Source organism: Falco naumanni, chromosome 10, assembly GCF_017639655.2.
Source record: "Falco naumanni isolate bFalNau1 chromosome 10, bFalNau1.pat, whole genome shotgun sequence".
NCBI classification, from domain to species: domain Eukaryota; kingdom Metazoa; phylum Chordata; class Aves; order Falconiformes; family Falconidae; genus Falco; species Falco naumanni.
In genome coordinates, this window is record NC_054063.1 from 23231965 (window position 1) to 23250974 (window position 19010).

At 48.8% G+C, this 19010-nt stretch overlaps 1 protein-coding gene across 7 annotated transcripts in view; it reads left to right on the plus strand.

Annotated features, from left to right (window-relative positions):
* MYT1 (myelin transcription factor 1) overlaps positions 1–19010 on the plus strand; it is a 64818-nt gene that overhangs the window by 20726 nt on the left and 25082 nt on the right. For 5 of the 7 annotated variants that reach the window (XM_040609114.1, XM_040609120.1, XM_040609113.1 and 2 more), the window contains 7 exons: positions 7336–7390; positions 9303–9333; positions 12655–12717; positions 13478–13725; positions 14542–15423; positions 16051–16185; positions 17566–17704. In XM_040609114.1, coding sequence (XP_040465048.1) covers positions 7336–7390; positions 9303–9333; positions 12655–12717; positions 13478–13725; positions 14542–15423; positions 16051–16185; positions 17566–17704 — 1553 coding nt within the window. The remainder of the gene's footprint in view (positions 1–7335; positions 7391–9302; positions 9334–12654; positions 12718–13477; positions 13726–14541; positions 15424–16050; positions 16186–17565; positions 17705–19010) is intronic. The other 2 variants (XM_040609115.1, XM_040609119.1) reach the window with 1 other exon arrangement.

Consider the following 19010-nt stretch of genomic DNA (forward strand, 5'->3'; position numbering starts at 1 on the left):
CACCTGGGTGGTGGAGGAAGCCCTCCTTTGGTGACTGATGTTACTGACTCTTCCTGTATCCCCAAATAAACTGAACCCTGGGAAACCCCCAAACCAGCAAAAATCCACCCTTAAAAACCATCCTTCTTCACTAACAAGCTGTCAGCTGCAAGCAGGTGTCGCCAGAAAAGCTCACACCTTCTTAGAAAGCAGAGTAAGCAGTTGTTGCTATATTTAAAACAAGCTCAATTAAGGCTTTTCTATTGAACCTGCCAAATAAGCACTTAGATTAGATTTAATAAGATTGTTGTATGTTAATAAAGCGATGATTACAAAAGGTAATATTCCTCATACCTGGTGCTCATCTAGTGTGCTGTCTCTGCCAGGCACATTGCTAACAAGGGTTTCCTGCAACCTCCAGCTCTGCTGATTTGTGTTAAAACAGAGTGACTGGTCTGGGGGCAAGAGGAGGAGGTGGGAAGGGGGCATCTGAAGTGGGAGCAGGATTTGGGGAGCTGCAGCTTTTCGGGGTGGCAGTGCTGGTCCTGTAAAGCCAGGGTCAGAGTCACACCGTGGGATGTCAAGGGTACGCAAGGGCCTGATCCTGTGCATCTTTGGCTGCAAGACCGAGCCTGCTAGCCTAAGGTGTGTGAGTGAGTGATAGATGAGTTCTGGTCCTTTGTTATAAAAGCCAAATTAAACTTGAACGGGAAGGAAGAGGCTGGCTTTGATAAGGCTATTGCCAGCTCTCCATGAGCAGTTTTCCCCACGCATCACTTTAAATCCATTTAGGCAAATTTAAAAAATAGTGCAGTAGCATATTTGTTTTCTGCGGTGTTTTCCTAAAATGCAGGTAGAACTTACGATGGTTTAGGCCTAGGTATTGTGCCTGTGTGCAGCCCTCTTCCTCGCAGTGGGGAGTGAGATCTCAGTTGCTCTCTAACCTCTGGGTCTGCCCCATGCACACATGCTTCCACTTGCGTGTGTGCTCCTAAATACATATTGTATTTAAATGTAGTTTTTCATGCCAGTTACAGCTTGTAATCCACAGGATGTGCAGCAGTGAAGGACAATGGGATGTGGGGCACGTTTACTTATTTATTTTTGCCTCTTAAAGAAGTCCAGGCGCAGGATAAAATTTCCCATGACAGGTCTGAAATGAGATCTCTGGAGAGTGCTGCGGTGAGGTGCTTGCTGCACGGAGCCAGCTGGGACTGTCCGCATGGACGCTCCTGCCTGCGCTCATCCCGGATCACCGTGCTGATGGAGAAAAGAATCTTTGTCTCCCAAATCTTCCCTATTTTCCTGTGCCACAGTGAGCTAGCTGGGGGTACCGCTAAGCAGCGGGCAGGCTGTTGCAGAAGGCTGGCCACTGGTAGGACAGGCAGGGCTGATGTTGATAGGACCACCAGAGCTGCCCACCCCCTGCCAAGAACATGGGCTGCTGCAGCCCTCTTCGGAGACAGGCATGTAGCTCGCCTCAGCCATCGCCTCTCATTGTGCCACTCGAGGATAATCTTATGAAAAAGGCAGCTTATTACTGAGCTTGAAAGCAATGAGGTTGAAGAACTGTGATATATTATTTCTGCCCCCCCTTCCCCAACCCCTCCTTTTCTGGCGTAAGAGCTGTTTGCACGAACGAAGCCACTTAGGTCTCTCTGCGCGTGAAATGGCGTTTGGATTGCGTGTTGTAGCACTTTCAAACAGTCAAGAGGAAAGTATATGTCAACTTAAACTACTGCATATGAAATCACCCCAGCCTAATGCTTGAATGTCAGCGCTGCAGAGGCACACGGTACAGCTGCGGCTGTGTCAAACGTGATGCTCGGGAGCATCTTTTCTGGTCCGCTTCACTTGTGCGGAGGATGCCTCTGCTATCGCTACAGAGCATTAGCGCTCGGTAAGCGTATCATTCGCAGCATTAAGCTTTTTTTTTTGGGGTGGGAGTTGGACCTTTTCTGCAAACGCAAACTGACAGTACAGCTTCGGGAGGATGTTTGTGACACCTCGGTAATGTGTAGTTTGAGGGGGGTACAAGCTGTGGGTTTGCATCTAAAGATGTCAAGGCAAAATCCTCCCCCCGACTCCAAGCCCCAGAACACTGCGCAGGGTGTCCTTTCCTGGAAGCAGTCAGAAAGCAAAAGGCAGGCGGTAGTTTGTTCAGCTGAGGATGGGACTCACAATAGGTGGAATGTCAGGAGGATTTAAATCAAGCAGCAAGGAAGACCCTAAAGGGAAGAAGCAAAAAAAAAACCCCTAACCTCAGAGTGTGGTTATAAAATAGCAGCTGGGAGCTACTATTGAGCCTTTTTTAAAAGTAGAGGCAGATCAAGGGTATTTCTTCCTTCATTGTTCCCTTATTTTTTACAAAATTAACAGCTGGAGAAGGTCCAGTGGGACAAAGTCCTCTTCATTTTCTGCAGTGACTGATGATGCCATGGTGCTTTGCAGAGAGCAAGTGGGAGAGATTTGGAGACCCAGATCCAGGTCTTTCCATCCATGTTCTGCCTGCAGCAGCCAAGGAGGGAGATTCCTCAGCGGTGGGGAAAAAACCCTCAGAAAAAAAAAAAAAGAAAAAAAAAATACAACCGAGGAAGGAGAAATCGGGACAGGCCATTCAAGCCCATCCTCACCTCTTGGTGGGTGCTGAGGGGCAGTTCTGGTGCCTGGCTGTGATTGGCCCCATAGTATACATCCAGCTGAACCGCAGGGTTTGATCCCTTCAGTGGCTCACACTGATAAGGTGATCCTTGGGTAGGAAAGGAGCAGTGGGCAACAGTGCAAATTAACCAGCAAATTAATCTTCCCTGGTGAGGGCTTGAAGGTGTTTGCTGGGACAAGGTTGGTGATGATGGAGGTTTCCCACCCAGCATCCTTCTCCTTTCCCTCACCCTGGCTTTGAACCCAGCCCTGAAATGAGGTTGTGGGAGCTGGACCATCCTTGGCCTCTGCCAGGGTGGAGTGAGGTGTGGTGGGGTCCTCCCTCATTAGGGTGGTCTGTGCTGCCTTCTCCCATGAGGAGCTAAAGAAGGGGCTCTTTGGACCTGGAAGGAGGGAAGGACCAAGCAGAAAACCACTTTTCAACAATTCTGTTCTAAAAATGTAATCTGTTCTGGCATTTTCCTCCTCTTGCTTTACCTGCTGCTAGGCAAATTTAGATTTCGGGAGTTTTAACTAAAAATAGAGGCTCTGTCTGTCAGTCTGTCTCTCTAAAGCTCAGACGCAGCTTCTTGCAAATGGCATTTTGCTATATCTGCGAATAAGCACTGATGGAAGCTCTGCTGTTTTCAGAGTGAAATAAATATTCCCGCTGAATCCTCACCTCCCTTTGTCCACCTGAAGGCTTTTTTAAGATGTTTATTTTCTCTGAGCTCTGTGGTGCTTTTGAATACACAGAAAGTATTACTGCTGACGGTGGGGAATTTCATCATGGCCCTTAATGGCATATTTGCATAGAGCTATCAAAGCCTAGGCACACCTAGGTGTCAGTGCATGGGAGGCTCCAGCGGTTTTAACTTAGCACCTCACTCTTCCATCGGAGAAGAAGTCTGTATTAAGATAAGAAAGAAGAAGATATCAACCCCACAGGTACTCCATAAAATTAAACATCAGGTCCGTGCTGGTGTTCCCACGCTGTATCCCTGTAGTCTTGGCAGCAGAGCAAGACCATCACTGTAGGAGGAGGCTGTTAAGATTCACTTTTTACTCAGGTTAAACAGCCTTTCCAGTTTATCTGTCTGAACCCCATTGATTTAGATTTGCAGCACTGGGACATGGTCAGTATAGCTTGTGTTATGGTCGTGTCAGGAAGCTACTTGGTGCGGGACAAATGCGTGGTAAGAAATAGCCCCTGCGCCATGGCGTGTTTGGAGAAGTGGGGTGAAGGAGCACCCAGAGATGAAGTGATGCTCTCAAGGTTATCCTGGCTCAGTGGCAGAGCACTGAGCTGAATCCTGACCTCAGCACGGGGTCCTTTCTACTGCATGGCCTAGTGGTGTTGGGTTAGGAAACCTGCCAGGTGCTCGTTTCAGTTTAATGTGAGAAATAATCCAGCGATAAGGCGAGGATGAGCAGAATAAACCTCTGTCTTTTCTAGCTGGACTAACATGCTCTGAGGCTGGCATCTGCTAGCAATAATTTATTTGCAGGTTTCCTTTCAGATTGCTTTGTTTTCCTTTCAGAGTTAAAATAATAAGAGTGAAATCCAGATAGCTTCTCAGCCTGGCTATTATGCGAGCAAGGGAGAGAACAAATGAAAATACCCCATCAGTTTCCAAGACTGCAAACATGCACTATGTGACCTGAAATTTCGCGTTAAAACGATCTGTCTAGAGGGCTTCTCGCTGAGGAGGCAAACAATAAAGAACAGTGGTTTCATGTAACCTTCATGCATCCGAGCCCGATAACCACAGAGGCTCCAGAAGCGCAGTAATGGCCATGTCAGTTAATTTAAGTTGCCTGGGAGGAGCAGGGGCTGAGTTCAGAAATGGATCTTTTTCCTGGTGTTTCTGCACTTTGGTGGGAAATGAAGATTTTTGAGGCTGGTGCTGTTGTTGATTTAAGCTGAGAAAAGCAGCTTGATGGCAGGAAAAAAAAAAAAAGTCTGGGAGTACAGAACTCACCCCATCCATCTGATGCTGTGAGCGAAACGTTATAATTATGCAGTGGCGGGGCTGTGTCAAGTTCTTTAACCAAGTAATGGAGTCTTCCCTATGGGGGAAAATCCCAATAATTTAGTGATCTAGTGAGATTTTTTGAGGTTTTTTTTGGTTTGTGTTTGGTTTTTATTTAAAAAAAAAATGCTGCTTTGTAGAGATTACAGGCAAGGCAGCTTATCTGGCTTTTTCATCCTTTGGTCTTCAGCAAGGTTGGGTCCGTCCCTGCCTCAGGTGGCTCCGGTCCCCTTTCCCTATGCAGTGCCCAAGTGTGCTCCGGTCTTCCCAGGGCATTTGATCCTGGCTTGAAAGAGGTGGCAAAGGCAATGGGAGGAGTTGCTTTATGAAGTGCTGTGGTGTAGTGAGGAGCTTGGGTGTGTTACCTAATTTTCTGAAGACAAATGTAACTTGAAATGGGGTCTCCCCCATTTATAGACAAGCAGCTTGAGCCCTTCCCTCCTGCCCGTCCTTGAAGGTTTAAGAAAATTGAAGTTTTGCTCTGCTTTTCCCCCACTGTCCCTGCAGGGTCCCAGCCCTTCCTCTTTTTTGGCCAGAGCTGGCACGTTGCAGGCGGTGCCCATTACGCTTCCCACTTTGACTAATTTATCTGCAGGAAACCCATATTGCCAAGGCACCAGCCCAACATGTGCCAGTTCCCTGGGAAAACTGTCAAAAAAAAAAAAAAAAAAAAAAAAGAAGAAAAAAAAGAAAAAAAAGAAAAAAGAAAAAAAGAAAAAAAGAAAAAAAAAGAAAAAAAAAGCCCTCTCTGAAGTTCGTTTTGGTTGGAGGCAGACTCCCAGCAATCAAATGTATTAGTTGTATTGTTGGCGCGCGGCAGCGGCATTAGCTAGCTTGCTCAGCGCACGCCGACGTTGAAAGGCTCATAAATGTAATGAAGTCCCTTTGACACCTGCTCCTCTCCACACTTTAAACGTGAGCCATTGGTCCACAGGGAACCGGGGCTTTAAAAATACAAATTATAGTAATTGTCTGCTGTGTTATTGGGAAGATTGTAATAAACGTGGAGCACAACACTGCGGTGCCATGAGCTGAATGCTGACAGGATGCATAAATTGCTCCAGGTTTTGATTTTCCCCCCCTTCCCCCCCCTCCCCTCCTCGCCAATCTCCCCATCTAACAAAAACACATAAATCACTGTGTGTTAACGCCGCATTTCTGGAGGGTGGCAGTGGAAGGGAGAGGGGCACTGGGGGAAATTCCATCCCTGCCCTTTGGAGTGGGGACTTCCATCCCCTCTCCCTGCCTGCCTGACAGCCTCCCTCCTTGCTCCCCCCAAGCCTCAGGGGGAACAAAAGAGACTCACACCAAGCAGCGCATCCTTTGAGGCTGATGGGTGAGGACCTCCCCAGCCCCTTCTGCTGGGGACTGTGAGCAGCATCCATCAAGAAATAGTTTCAAGGTGCGTGTGGGGATGCAGTGGATGTATCAGGCGAGCATCATCCCCGCTACCGCACATGCTCTGCATGCATGTCCCTTCCTGCTCCTCAGCTTGGGGAAGCAGCTGCTTGCGTCCCCCCTCTGTCAGCGGTGCTGGAGGGTTAGCTGTGGAGCCTCATGTGGGGATGCACAGGAGCTGGTCAGATCCTTTCCAACCTGTAGAGGATGCTCCGAAGAGAATCTGGTTCTATGTCAAATCCCACTTGGAAATGGTCTTTCCCCTGCCTTTCTCTCTGCGCCTCTTTATCCCAGGAGGAAATGTCCCAGATGGTAACACTACAATAAAGCCCAAATTGTCTTGACCCTAACCTACCAGGCTACAATCCACCCCCTGCCCACACCCTGATCCTGCGTACCCCAAATGCACCTGCCTGCAGAGAGAGCATCTGTGTCAAGGGCAAGATGTAAAACCAGCTCTTTGACCACTTCAGCAACTTCATTGGCAACTTTAATGAAATCTCATTTCTGTTATTCTGGCTATGCCTTTTTGCTCTGCCACAGAGGTTCCCCTGCTCTTGTAGCTCCCACCTCCAGGCACAGCCTGATTTCAAAGCCCCCCGATGCTGGGGCATGGGTGTGTAGCCTGCGCTGCACCCCAAAGGTGGCTGCGCTTCAGCCTTCTGCTACCTTGTGGCATGTTGTGATGTTTAATTAATATCAAGCACTTTGAAGTCCCCAGTGTTGCTTATTCATGCCCATATTCCCTGCAGACCTCCTCTTTGATGTCCATGTTGCAGGGGTTATTTAGATGCAACCCTCTCTGTGTCAAATTTAAGCAGAAAGAAGAGGGTGCCCTTTAGGGCACTACACAAAAAGTTGCCCTTCCCGGGCACAAGATCAGCTGGGCTGTGTATCCACAGATTTCTGAATATGTGCCAGCGACTCACCTCGGTGCTTACAGCGCTTCTGTGGTGCAATCCAGAGAAATCAGTTCTGCCCTTAAGTGCTCAGACACGGGTGTTTTCCATCATGGGCCATCACATCTGGCTGTTTGTCCCTCTGTAGTTCCCTACCAGCGGAGAGTCCTTGTTGTGTCCCAGGATGTGGGTATTAATTATAGGGTTCCTACAGGGCACTGTGGGTTGAACAATTGAATCAGTGCAAGAAACCTCTGTCTCAAAATTATGGGAAAGCTTTCCCTGCTGCTCAGGTATTTATACAGAGCGATGACCACATATGAGATTGTCCTTTAACAATAATTTTCTTGTTATCTTTCAACAATTATCTTTTCTTTACATTCCAGATGAGTTTAGAAAATGATGATAAGAGAGCACGCACGCGATCGAAGTCTATCAGAGGTGAGCAGCTGGTTATCCCGCAGCACAGGGATGCACAAACTTGAACTCCTCGCGCTTTGCTTGTTCCAAATAGGCTTTGATTTTTCAGGTCCAGGCTTAACTCTTTAAGTTATGCTCAATATTCTCCTCTCCAACCCTACTGCAATCTATCTACAAACCTGCAAAACTCCCAGCTGCAACCTTTATAGGTCCTTAGAATATTTAACCCTCATCCCTTACACCTAGGAGAAAAAAGAAAAAAAAAAAAAAAAAAAGAGCAAGAGAGAGAGAGAAATAAAAAAAAAATCACCCCTTTACATGCTTTGCTTTAGGGGGATTGCAATCACTGGAGCTTCAGATCAGCTCCTGGGGCTTTCATCATGCGCACTCTGCCAGCGGCTTTGAAGTTGCACATCTGAGAGTGCCTGGCAGAAGTAGTGCATGCTGGAGAAGCAAATGGGGCCGTCCCCTGGCAGGGATGTGAGGACAAACGACTTGTTAAAAAGCTTGATTGCTATTTATTTTCTGAATTTAAAACCATGTGCAGGTCTTTCATTGCATGCTTTCTGTTGGGGAGAAGGCGAGGTGCTCTGATGCAGAGCAGAGGGTGTCACCTCAGATGGTTCCATAGCCACGTGTGATGGTTACAGACCAGCCTCTCTGTTTTGGTTCCTTTTTGTGACCATGAATATTTTTTTTTGTGGCTATGGATGTGATGAATTGCAAAGGTGGTTGGAAGCAAGGAATGAACAGGGCTGGCTGAAAAAGTGCAATGGCTGCAGGGCCTGCAGCTTCACCCACACAGCTGTGCCAAGCCACCTTCCTTTGTCCTGACCCTCCTTGCCCTTCTCAGCATCTGCAGCTTTTTAAAACCAAAACCCAGATGCTGCCAATTATGCTGAATCGAGCTTGGATTTTTGGGTTTCATTGCTTTGTTGTGCTTACATAAAGGTGCTTGCTCAGGTTGCTAATGAGAGTGCCCTGATTCTATTTATTTTCTCGCACCCTGCCTTCCCCACACTTGAATCTGGATTTCCTGATGTGAAAAAGTAATTTATTGCATATGCCCTGGGACTTGCTGCTGCCTCCAGTTTGTTGAAGCTTGTGAGTCATCCCACCGGGAACTGGATCCCAGGAAACCCAATTAGCTCAAACAAATTGAGCAAACGTGTTATGGTTTTTAGCCTGGGCAAATTTAGACTTGTGTTGTGGATTTTCCCCCCTCCTGATTATTTGGATTCCTGGATGGATGTAAGGTTTCAGCAGCGATGCTATGTTGTGTGTTATAACCATAAGCAATGAGAAGTCCTCTTATTCATAAATGGGGAATAATCCCTAAAACCCCTACAAAGCATTGTTTACCTTAGAAGCCAAATAGCACACAGCCGACCATGTGTCTGAGCATAGGCAGGGGCTCCCACATCAGTCCAGTGTGACAAGGGGAGGAGAAAAATGTGGCTGTGCCTGTTGTTGTAGAGGTAAATGTGGCCATTGCAGCAAAACAGTAACAGTGCAAAAAGTAACTGAGGTGCATGTTTTAAAGGCAAACAGAGAGGAAGGCATGAGAAAACTCAGTCTTTACTAAAAAGTGTTTGAGTTACATGCACTGTATCAGTATGGCTCCACTGACTTTAAAGTCATCGCGTCTTTAGAGAGAGAGGTGGTCCCTGATGCTGCAAACACGCTCACGCACTTGAAATTAAGCACAGCCAGGAGGATTTACAAGGCAGGATTATGATTTACTAGAGACTGGCATGCAGTAAATAATGGCAGGAGAGATTTTCCTTGCCTTCCCCAAATGGGATGCCTGAGGAGGCAGCAGCAACCCAGCTGCAGGCAGGAGACGATCCCCCAGAGAAGGGGGCTGCGCAGATCCCTGGTGTGTTTTTGACCTTGTGTTTGTTTCCATTGCTGCATCCTGCCCCTCCACCAGTGCCCACGGAGCTCATCGGCCAGGAGGTGAGGTAAGGACCCTGCTCACCCTCGGTGGTGGGAAGGAGGGGAGGCCCCGCACCAAGGCTGCTGTGGGCGCAGCCCTGCAGTTCCTTACAGGCTGGGGAGCCCGGGTGAGGGGAGCAAACCCATGGGACTGATGGGGTGGAGGTCTTGCTAGGAGGCTCATACTGGTGGGAACCTTGTGTCCAAGTCCTCTGGGCACACTGATGTGTGGACAACATGCACCAGAAGAACCACGGGAGTTAAAGGGGTGGAAATAGAAACTCTAGAGGGGTCACATTAGACTGGAAACCCTCCAGCCATCCTCTGTCCCACCCCCGATCAAAACCTAACACCCACGTTTTGCATTGCAGGTTCATTAGGGACAACATCCCCCTAACCAGAGTTTCTTTTCTATGTATTTTACATCCTCTTATTGACCCTAAACAATGTTGTGTCACATCACCTCATGCCAGATGCCCCTCCTTTGGCCCTGCATCCCCCTGTTGAGTCACCCAGGTCCTGTTATCATTCATTTAGCGGCACTGGCATGCCAACAGCAGCAGCCAAAAGAGCAGGAGCAAGTCTCTGCAGCCCTACAGAGCTTCTCATTATAAATAACAGCCTCCCCCATCTCTAAGCTCCCATTAAACCTTGCAGAAGGGCTTACGTGAAAGGTAGGAGTCTTTAACCTGGACAGGCGCTAATAGCAGGGGCTGCCTCTCCTAGCAGCCTCCCTTAGAAAGCCGCGTGTGTCAAAGAGTAATTGGACCTTAACCAACCCAATTTCAGAGTATTTCTGCTCCTCTGCTCTCCTATTACTCTGGAGAGATGGGAGGAGTGAGTGGCAGGCATGCCACTTCTCCAACTTTTATTGCTGAACACTTGAGTGGAGGTGGTAATTGGAGCAGGTGACATATATAAGGGGCAGGGCAGAGTGCTCCACAAAGCCATCTCTGCAGCTGTCACCTAATTGCCTGAATAACTGGACGATTAATCGACTAATTGGAAGCAGGGCATCGTCTGCATAACAATAAGAGGCCCTTTTGTCAAGCATATGAAGGCTGTGGGGAGGGGGAGAGCAGTACGGTGTGGTGGCTCTTGCTGGGAAGGAGAGCAGCTTTAACAGACCTGGAAGCCCTTTTGGGACTCCTGCCAAAATCTGTGAAACCTCCCGAAAGGAGGGTGGGCATGGGTAAAGCCTGGCGTAGCGCATGCTGAGCATCACCTCTGCACTGGCACTTTTTAAGGGGATTGAATTAATATGCTGAAGCCGGAGACATCCCAAATCGCCACCTGCTTTGGAAAACCTCGATGCCGAACCACTTGGCTCTCTCCTGCTTACTCTTTACTGCAGGCTTCCTTTTGCCACATCAAAAATGGGGTGGGTGAGTGGGGGGGAATCAGCTTTAATTGATGCAGGGAAGCTTATGAAAGCCTGTAACATCTTCATCAGAGCTGCTCTTGTTTTCCACTGAATAAGGCCTTTTTCAGGCACATCACTGGTAACATAAACACCGCTCTGTCTTTCAGCGTGCAGTCACTTAAAGTGTGTCTGGGGCTGCTCAGGACAGAGCTGCCTCGGTCATGACTGAGGGCAATTAAAATTAAATAGACTTTCAGATCATCAGCAGAGGCAGTAGTGAAGCGGGGAGCTCCCTCTTCCAATTATGCATGTTAGCAGGACGAGATCTTTTTATACATGACCTTAAGCATTTCGCTCGGGAAGGGATGCTTTGCTGGCAGGCAAGACCCCAGGCGTGGTGAGGCTCAGGCTGTGCATGTGTGCTGAAAAAGCTGGGAGCCATCCCCCAAGCGATGATGCTGGAGGATGCTCAGCAACTCTGATTGAAACTGGGCCATAAGCAAAGGGGACAGCAGGAAGGGGACTTCATCTTGGAGGGGCCAGGAGGTGCAGCTTATGCCCATGCCTCATCTAGAACGCCGTGTCCCTTTAGGGGACATGCTGCCATCATTTGCCCTCTTAGCGTTAGCTTTGCTAAGCTAAAGCAAGCAGGTCTCCCTGGAGGAAGGATTCCTACTCTCCTGACAGTTCAGCAGCCCTTTCCTGTCCCGGTTTTGGGTTGAATTATATTCTCTGAACACAGTGATCTGACTTGTGCACGGTGTTCTGGGGAGCTGAGCCATTAATAACCTGCCGGCACCCAGAGCTGCTGCATCCATTAGTGCACTCAGATCCTCCTTATCCTCAGCTTTCTGCAAGGGCTGAGCTCTCTGCTGAGAGCAGAAATTCTGAGTCCCTAAAGCCTGACTTGGCACTTGGTACTATGTAATGTTGTCCTGCGTCTTTTACTCCAGGAATAACAGGCTGGCCAGATCCCCTCTGGGCTGGCGATGCCTTCTCCCTTTGCACTGTCATAAAGAGATTTCATTAGCGCTTCCAACTTCCCGGGCCGAGGGTGATACGGTGCTAAATGAGGTTATTAATCCTACATGACTCCAGAATTCCTCAGATGTCAGGCAAGTCACTTGGGCATCCTATAATCAATGCCATAATCTGGTTTTGCCAGAAAATGTTTGCTCTAATGCTTTTTATCTGGAGCCCTTATAGCTCCTGGAGCTGGGACTAATTACCCTGGCAGGGGAGGTGTGTGGCCCCGGGCTGAGGGATGCAGCAAGCAGGCTGCATCGCTGCAGTCTGTGGCAAAGGACTTCGAGCACTGCCCAGAGCTCCCTGGAAGTATTTAACTCATCCTCTTCTGTGGAGCAGCCGGAACAAATGCAGGGATTTGGGAGATCTGGTCACCTAAATCCTACCTGTTCCCCCCAAAGAGGCTCTGAGGTGCTTTTGAGGATTTTTGTCCTGGTGATCTCCACCCAATGTGCTCTGGCTAATACCTCCTTGATCCACTCCCAGCCTGCTCTTTCCAAAAAAGCCATCCCTTTCTTACTGCAAGGAACCCCAGTTCCCTGAGAAGCCATCAAATAAGTGCAAAGCCCGTGTTTTCCTCCTGCACCAGAGGAAAACTGAAGAGTGGCAGTGGGGAGGCAGAGTGCAGTAGTTGCCTGCTTTTTAAAAGCTTGCTCTTACACATGCAAATCTTTAATTAAACATACTCATAAAACTATAATGAACCGTTCATCTAATTAAATGGGGTGAGTCATTTCATTAATTTTTAGCAAACTGCAAGGCTGCTCTCCTGCCCTCCTCACTTGGAATTCAAAGGGACAAGCTGAACCATTTGAGGGAAATTATCTTCCCTTTCGCGGTTATTTTGTTCCTTTGGCACAGGACCTGTTTAACTGACCATAGTTTATACATTTCTAATTAAAAATAAATTCGCCAAATCCTATTGCTGTTCTTGATGGTTGCTTGTTTCCCTTTCAAGCTGTCCAACTCCAGGCTGTAACGGCTCAGGACACATCCGTGGAAAGTATGCAAGGCACAGAAGGTGAGGCTGGGTTGGAGGCTGTGGGAATGGAAAAATGCAAGCAAGAAACCCAAAAGACAGACGTTCACTGGAGAGAGGCTGGTTCAGAGCAGCTACCCAACCAAACCTACCTACCAAAGAGCCAATTTCTGTCTCTCCATCGGTCCGTGAGGGATACTAAGGGATCTGCTTCACCAGGCTGACGGTAGCCTTCCCGCAGATCCTAGACCAAGTGCCTAGGTGCCTGGGGCTGATGGCCGGCAAAAACTTTGGTCTGCTCTGTGCCTCTGTGGGTAAGGAGAAGAAATGAGAGCACTCTGGCTGTCTTGGAGGCCATGGCAGCCTTAAGTGATGGTTTTCATTACCCTATAATAGTGAGACTGGAACAGTTGGTAGACGTGCTCCAGGAGATGGTACTGCATCTCTTGCCTGGTTTCATGGTGGCACTGGTGGCCATCACCAACAGTGGTGCTGGGAGCTGCTGGTCCTGCTGCTCCCTGGCAGCAGCTGCCTGTGGGCCAGGCTGCTGGAGTGAGCCCAACATCCTTGCGCTGACTTCTGAGAAAAGTTGACATAGTTGCGGAAAGTTAAGGTCTGAGAGCAGATCTTCTGGCCACGAAGGGTTAAAACAGCTAGAATGCTGGGCTGCTGGATGGTTTATTTGGTTTTTTTAGTATTTGTATATTTGTCCGACTCACCTTTGCCTAACGGGTTTGGATGCCGTAGCCATGCCTTTCTCACTCAGCAATGTCTCCTCTCTGCTCCTTGATCCCATCTGCAGTTTACAAAGCTGCCCTCTAGCAAAGAAGAGGAAACTTCAGGATGCGGAGACCGAACATCTGGTATCAAAGAGAAAATCCCATCCGCTCAAGCTGGCCTTGGATGAAGGCTACAATGTTGACAGTGACGGCAGCGAGGAGGCTGAGGCAAAGGAGGAGTCCGGCTCCGATGAGTCGGAAGGGATGCTGGAGGAGGACGAGGCGGAGGCGGTGGAGCAGGAGGAGACCCACAGCCCTGAGCCGGCAGAAGGTGCTTTATCATTATTGATTGCAGAGCTGTGTTCTGCAGATGAATAAAGGGCAGGGAGTGTTAATAACCAGGAGTTATAGCTCCTCTGAATTATGTACAGGATGGGTCCTTCAATTATTACATTCAGTGGAAGCACAATGGCAAAGCTCTGGTTAAGCAGAGAGAGGATGAGCATAGATTGTCTCCAGTGTCTTAAAAATGAGAGCTTTTCCATCAGGGATGCTCCCTGGGGAAAGACCCATGGAAAGCACAGAGGAGCTCGCTGCATGGCTCAGATGGCAGTGGGGAAGGCAGCCGCGGTCCCGCATCGGTGCCTTGAGGGGCTCAGCTGGTGTCCCCATGCAGGAGCTGTCCCTGTCCCTACCTGGAGGAGGTGAGTGTCCAGCCAAGGTCCTGGCACTGTGCCGCCCCCCTGCTTTGGAAAGCCCGGTCTGGGGAGCACTGGGAGCAAGGGGCCAGGTGGCTGCTGGCTGCGGGGGCTGGGAAGCCACACGCATCTTAGTCCCACCAAAACTTCCACGTGCAAATCCCCTTTCTACCTGCGATCCCCAAATGCAATAAATTAGCTGCTGCAGAGGTACAACAGCTAGGCTCTAGTTTCAATTAAGCTTAAGGAAGACAAAGAGATGTTTACGAGCTTAAATAATTACTTTATTTTCCTCTTCTTTTTCGTTACTTTTCTTCCCTTTTTTCTTTTCCTGTTTTCTTTTCCTTTTCCTTTTCTCCTTTCTTCCTTTTTTTTCTTTCTCCCCTTTTCTTTTTCCCCCTTTTTTCTTTCTTCTTCCCCTTTCTTTTCTTTCTCCTCCACCCCCCCAGAGAGAAGCCCAGCGAAATCGACGCATTATGGACAAAACACGGCAACAAGTACGTCTGGGCCCAGCAAGGCCAACTATAGCAGCTATCAAGAAATAATCGCCAACTCTCTCCTAAACCTAGGCCAAATAGCAGAGGAAACCCTCGCCATCGAAGGGCAGCTGCCTGAGGCTGAGCTGCAGGGCTCCAAGCCGCCATCCAATGTTGTGCACCTGGTCCATGAGGATGCGGGAGAGGAGTTAGTGGAGGAGGAGTGTGACAAGGAGATCATCATCCAGACGGAGGATGCGGAGGAGGTCATCGAGGTCACCAGCGAACGCAGCAGCGAGTTGTGTCCAGAGCACCGGGACGATGCGAACTGCGAGGAGTCCTGCAAACTGGAAAAGGCTGAAGCAGAAGAAGAGGAGGAGGAGGAGGAGGAGGAGGAGGAAGAGGAGGAGGATGAAGATGATGATGATGAGGAGGATGAAGATGAAGAGGAGGAAGAGGAAGAAGAAGAGGAGGATGAAGAGGAGGAGGAGATGGCTCCTGAAGTGATCTGTGAAGAAGCTCCTCACACTTCTCAGGACACCCAGAAAAGCCACTGTGAAGGGCAGTTCAGCCCAAAGCCCGAGTACTCGGTCATCGTGGAGGTCCGGTCGGATGACGACAAAGATGACGACGCCCGCTCCCAGAAATCGGCTGTGACCGATGAGTCAGAGATGTATGACATGATGACGAGGGGGAACCTGGGGCTGCTGGAACAAGCCATTGCGCTGAAAGCCGAGCAGGTGAAAATTGTGCGGGAGCCCAGCCGGCTGCCGGGAGAGCATGTAAAGCACTTCCAGGTGGACGAGAAGCAGAGCAAACCGCTGGACAGCATCCGAAAGAGCTACTATGGCAAAGGTATGGGGACAAACCTTCATGGGTCTTCTTCCTTCCTATCCCCAGTGAAATAGCTGAACTTGTCTGCTCAGCACCCTTTGAAAACCAGGCTGCTGGGGGGGGGGTCGCAGCCCACCCAGGGGATTTAGCCACAACTCCTCAGTACCCAGAGAGGTAGGGACATCTAAGGGTCAACAGAGAATGCACAAAATGATGGTGTCCTCTACATCTCAGCAGGGAAATTGCTTGACTAAATTGCCTGTTGGCCTTGAGACTCTCTGCCTGAGCAGCAGGGCTGGTTTAGAATCCGAGTGGCGTTTAAAGTAGTGGTAGGAGTCTGGCCACAGCAGCACGAGGGACACGGCAAAGTCCCCTGGGTGCTGAGCCCGGCTGCCTGCTCGGTCACTGTGAGTGGCTCCGTGCTCCTGGCTGGGTCAGTTACTCAAGCTGCTCTGCTGATTTTAGTTTTTGAAACTTCCAGTGTTACAATTCCACCTTCAGGAAATAAAATCTCCAAAGCCAAAGGTTTCTCCCTGTTTAACTGGAAAAGCGGTAGGAAGCATCCTCAGCAATATTCCTCTCCTTTCCACCTTTTCCCCTCCAAATCTGGTAACCTGCTTCCCACCGTGCTTCCCCCACAATCTCTAGATCCCTCAAGACCCGAGAAGCGAGAAATCAAATGTCCGACTCCTGGCTGTGACGGGACCGGCCATGTCACGGGACTCTACCCTCACCACCGCAGCCTCTCCGGTTGTCCGCACAAAGACAGGATCCCTCCCGAGAGTGAGTACACGGTGGGATAATGAGGGTTGCTTAAACTGGTCTGAAGCCTGATTTCCTAGGGAGAATTTCACACCTGGTGGGCAGAGCTGTCTCAAGGCCAGTGGGCACTCCAGATAGTCCCAAATGATGGGAATATTATGACTGAGTCCCTAGCACGAGCCTAATGTTAATCCTTGGGCCATGCCAGAGTTTCTGGCATGGGATGATGCTTTTCCAAGTTGTTCTGGGATGCTTCTATCCACCAAAGTGTTATTGCTCTTCATGGGAAACACTATGGAATTTACTAGGAAGTCCTACCCTTCTTAAAGATTTTTAGCACCATCCTGTGGAGAATGAGGTCCCTTCCCTGAGAATTAAAGAGGTGCTTTAAAAATCACTGCCTGCCTCCAGGGGTGTGTTAAGCAGTTCCCATCTTTACACTGAATGTCACGCGTTTTTCCTTATTTGGGATATCATGTTGGGAAGAAGGGGAAAACGTTCTTTCTTGCTGTTTAAATGTGCTGGAAGTGTTGCCGGGTGGCAAAGGCGAGGAGTCGTTCAGGTTGCGCAGGATAGCTGAGTCTCCTCCTATGCTCTCCTCACTGTAAAACTCGCAAGGTGCTGTACTGAGATTCATCTAGTCCACAGAAAATATTTATCATCATCATAACAAATTTATATATCTATATGCATAGAGAGATACTTCATTTCTACCTCTCTACCAGCATCCTAAATAGCTTTCCCTCTACATATATATAAAAATCAATGTTGTATGTTTACGATAATGGCATAACAGAGGAAAAAAAAAAAATTAGGAGCCCTTCCTTATCGGTAATTTCAAAGGTTGCAGACCTGCCATAAACACAGCAAGAAACAAGGAGAAAGTGCAGTTATCGTCACACAAGCTTGAATGCAAGAAAAAAATATTAATAAATAACTAACATAAGCTGTGTGCTTTAGAAAAGCTCGCAAATCAAATTATTTTCCTTACTTTTAAGGTCAGCGCTGCAGGAAGCAATAATCCTGAAGATTAATTTTTAAAAAAAAAAAAAAAAGACAAAAAAGAAAAATCAAACAAAGACTAGTCCTAAGGATAAAAGCAGAGATACAACTTCAATCACTTAAAACTACCTGAAATGGGGAGACCTGGCTCCAAAACAGTGGTGGGTGGGAGGGGCTGGATGGGGGAAGCTGGACTGCAATCAGCAAACGAGAAGAAAGCCCAAGCTGTGTGCACAGATGCTAATCTAGTGCTGACCTGAGCACTGCTGCCTTGTAAATCTTTTTTCTCTACTCAGACAAATTCTAATTACAGCATTTCACGTCCCCTGATTTCTAGGAAACCAGCGTACAAACCTTGATGATTTTGTCTTTTTTCTTTTTTCTCTGATTTTTATCAAGTTGTTTTTGCTTCCCTTCCCCTCTCCCCTTGCCCTTCTTGCTCCGAAGTCTTGGCGATGCACGAGAACGTGTTGAAATGCCCCACGCCAGGCTGCACAGGACAGGGTCACGTCAACAGCAACCGCAACACGCACAGGAGGTACCAGCTTTGACTGCTTCTCCATCACAGCCAGGGCAAGGGTGGCCAGCAGGGTGACCATCCCCACAAGACTTGGCTTTACTCTTGCACTGAGGGATGGTGCAACTGAGATGGGCGAGGCAGGGATAACCCTAAGAGAAAGAATAATTTGGGAAAGCAAGATGGGGCAGTGATTTCTGACTGGGAATAGAGCAGAGCAATGTTTCCAGGTGGGACTGTGGAGGGCTCAATGCAGGTGGGTTCCTGAAAGAGGCATTTGGGATTGGGGAAGCAGAGGGTGCCCAGTGAGGCTGCCTGGAGGGTGATGTTTGTGTTTGGTGGTGGAGCACTGTGCATGATTTCTAGGGATTTCCACAATATTTAGGTCAAAATGCTTGATGAACTGGGAAATTAGGTCCTCTTGCTGTAGGACCTCAGGCCAGATGTGGTCAGGAGGGGACAGGGTTCAGTTTGGGACCTGTATCCCGTGCTCTGGCTTTGGTTAAATCCGAGCAATTTTACAAATGGGAAGACTGCAAGTGGAGGGGATGATGCACTTAAAAGCTAGAAACCTTCCAAAAAGCCAGGGTAGCTTTTGCTACAGGGATGCGCTCATGAATTTATGATTTACCATTTGTTGCTCTTGAGCTTAATTGGCAGAGAGTGATGTCCCTGTGAGTGTCAGTGCGCTTGCAGGTGTGAGGTGAGTTTGTGTTGTTACTTGTTCAGCCATGGAGGAAGGTGGTGGATGCTTCATCATAGCTGCTAGAGGAATATTAGGGAAATCTGCTTGGTTAATTAAGAAGTTCAGTTTGGTGCAGGCAGCAAGCAATTGCAATGAGACTGAACCACCTGCTGGTGTTAGGGGTTACGGAGCGAACTTTGGGCTGAGACCCAGTGGGGTCGGAGCCCTGAATTGCACGTGGGGCTGGGCTGGGGTTCCCTCCATGCTGGCTGTTCCAGCGATGAAGCTGCCTGTGATGGCTTGGGGTAGGCTGGGAGCATGCGGGTTCTGCTTGCGAGGGATTTTTACCTTCCCTGAGCAATCGCAGTAAGATCCAAGCTGTCCCGGAGAGGCAGAGCCAGGCTGATGCACAGGGCATGTGTGAGCAAAAGCCATTACAGCCCTCGACCTTCCCCAGGCACCGGCGCGCTGGCAGCCGTGCACATCAGAAGTGCAAATGCTTCCCTGCAAGTGCCCTTCAGAAGGCTCCCTTCAAATGGCCCCTGCAAAAGATCCATATAAATACAAATCAGAAATGCCATTTAACTGCTAAAACCACTCAAAGGCACCAGCCTGTCCCTTTCTACCCCTGCTGTGCTCAAG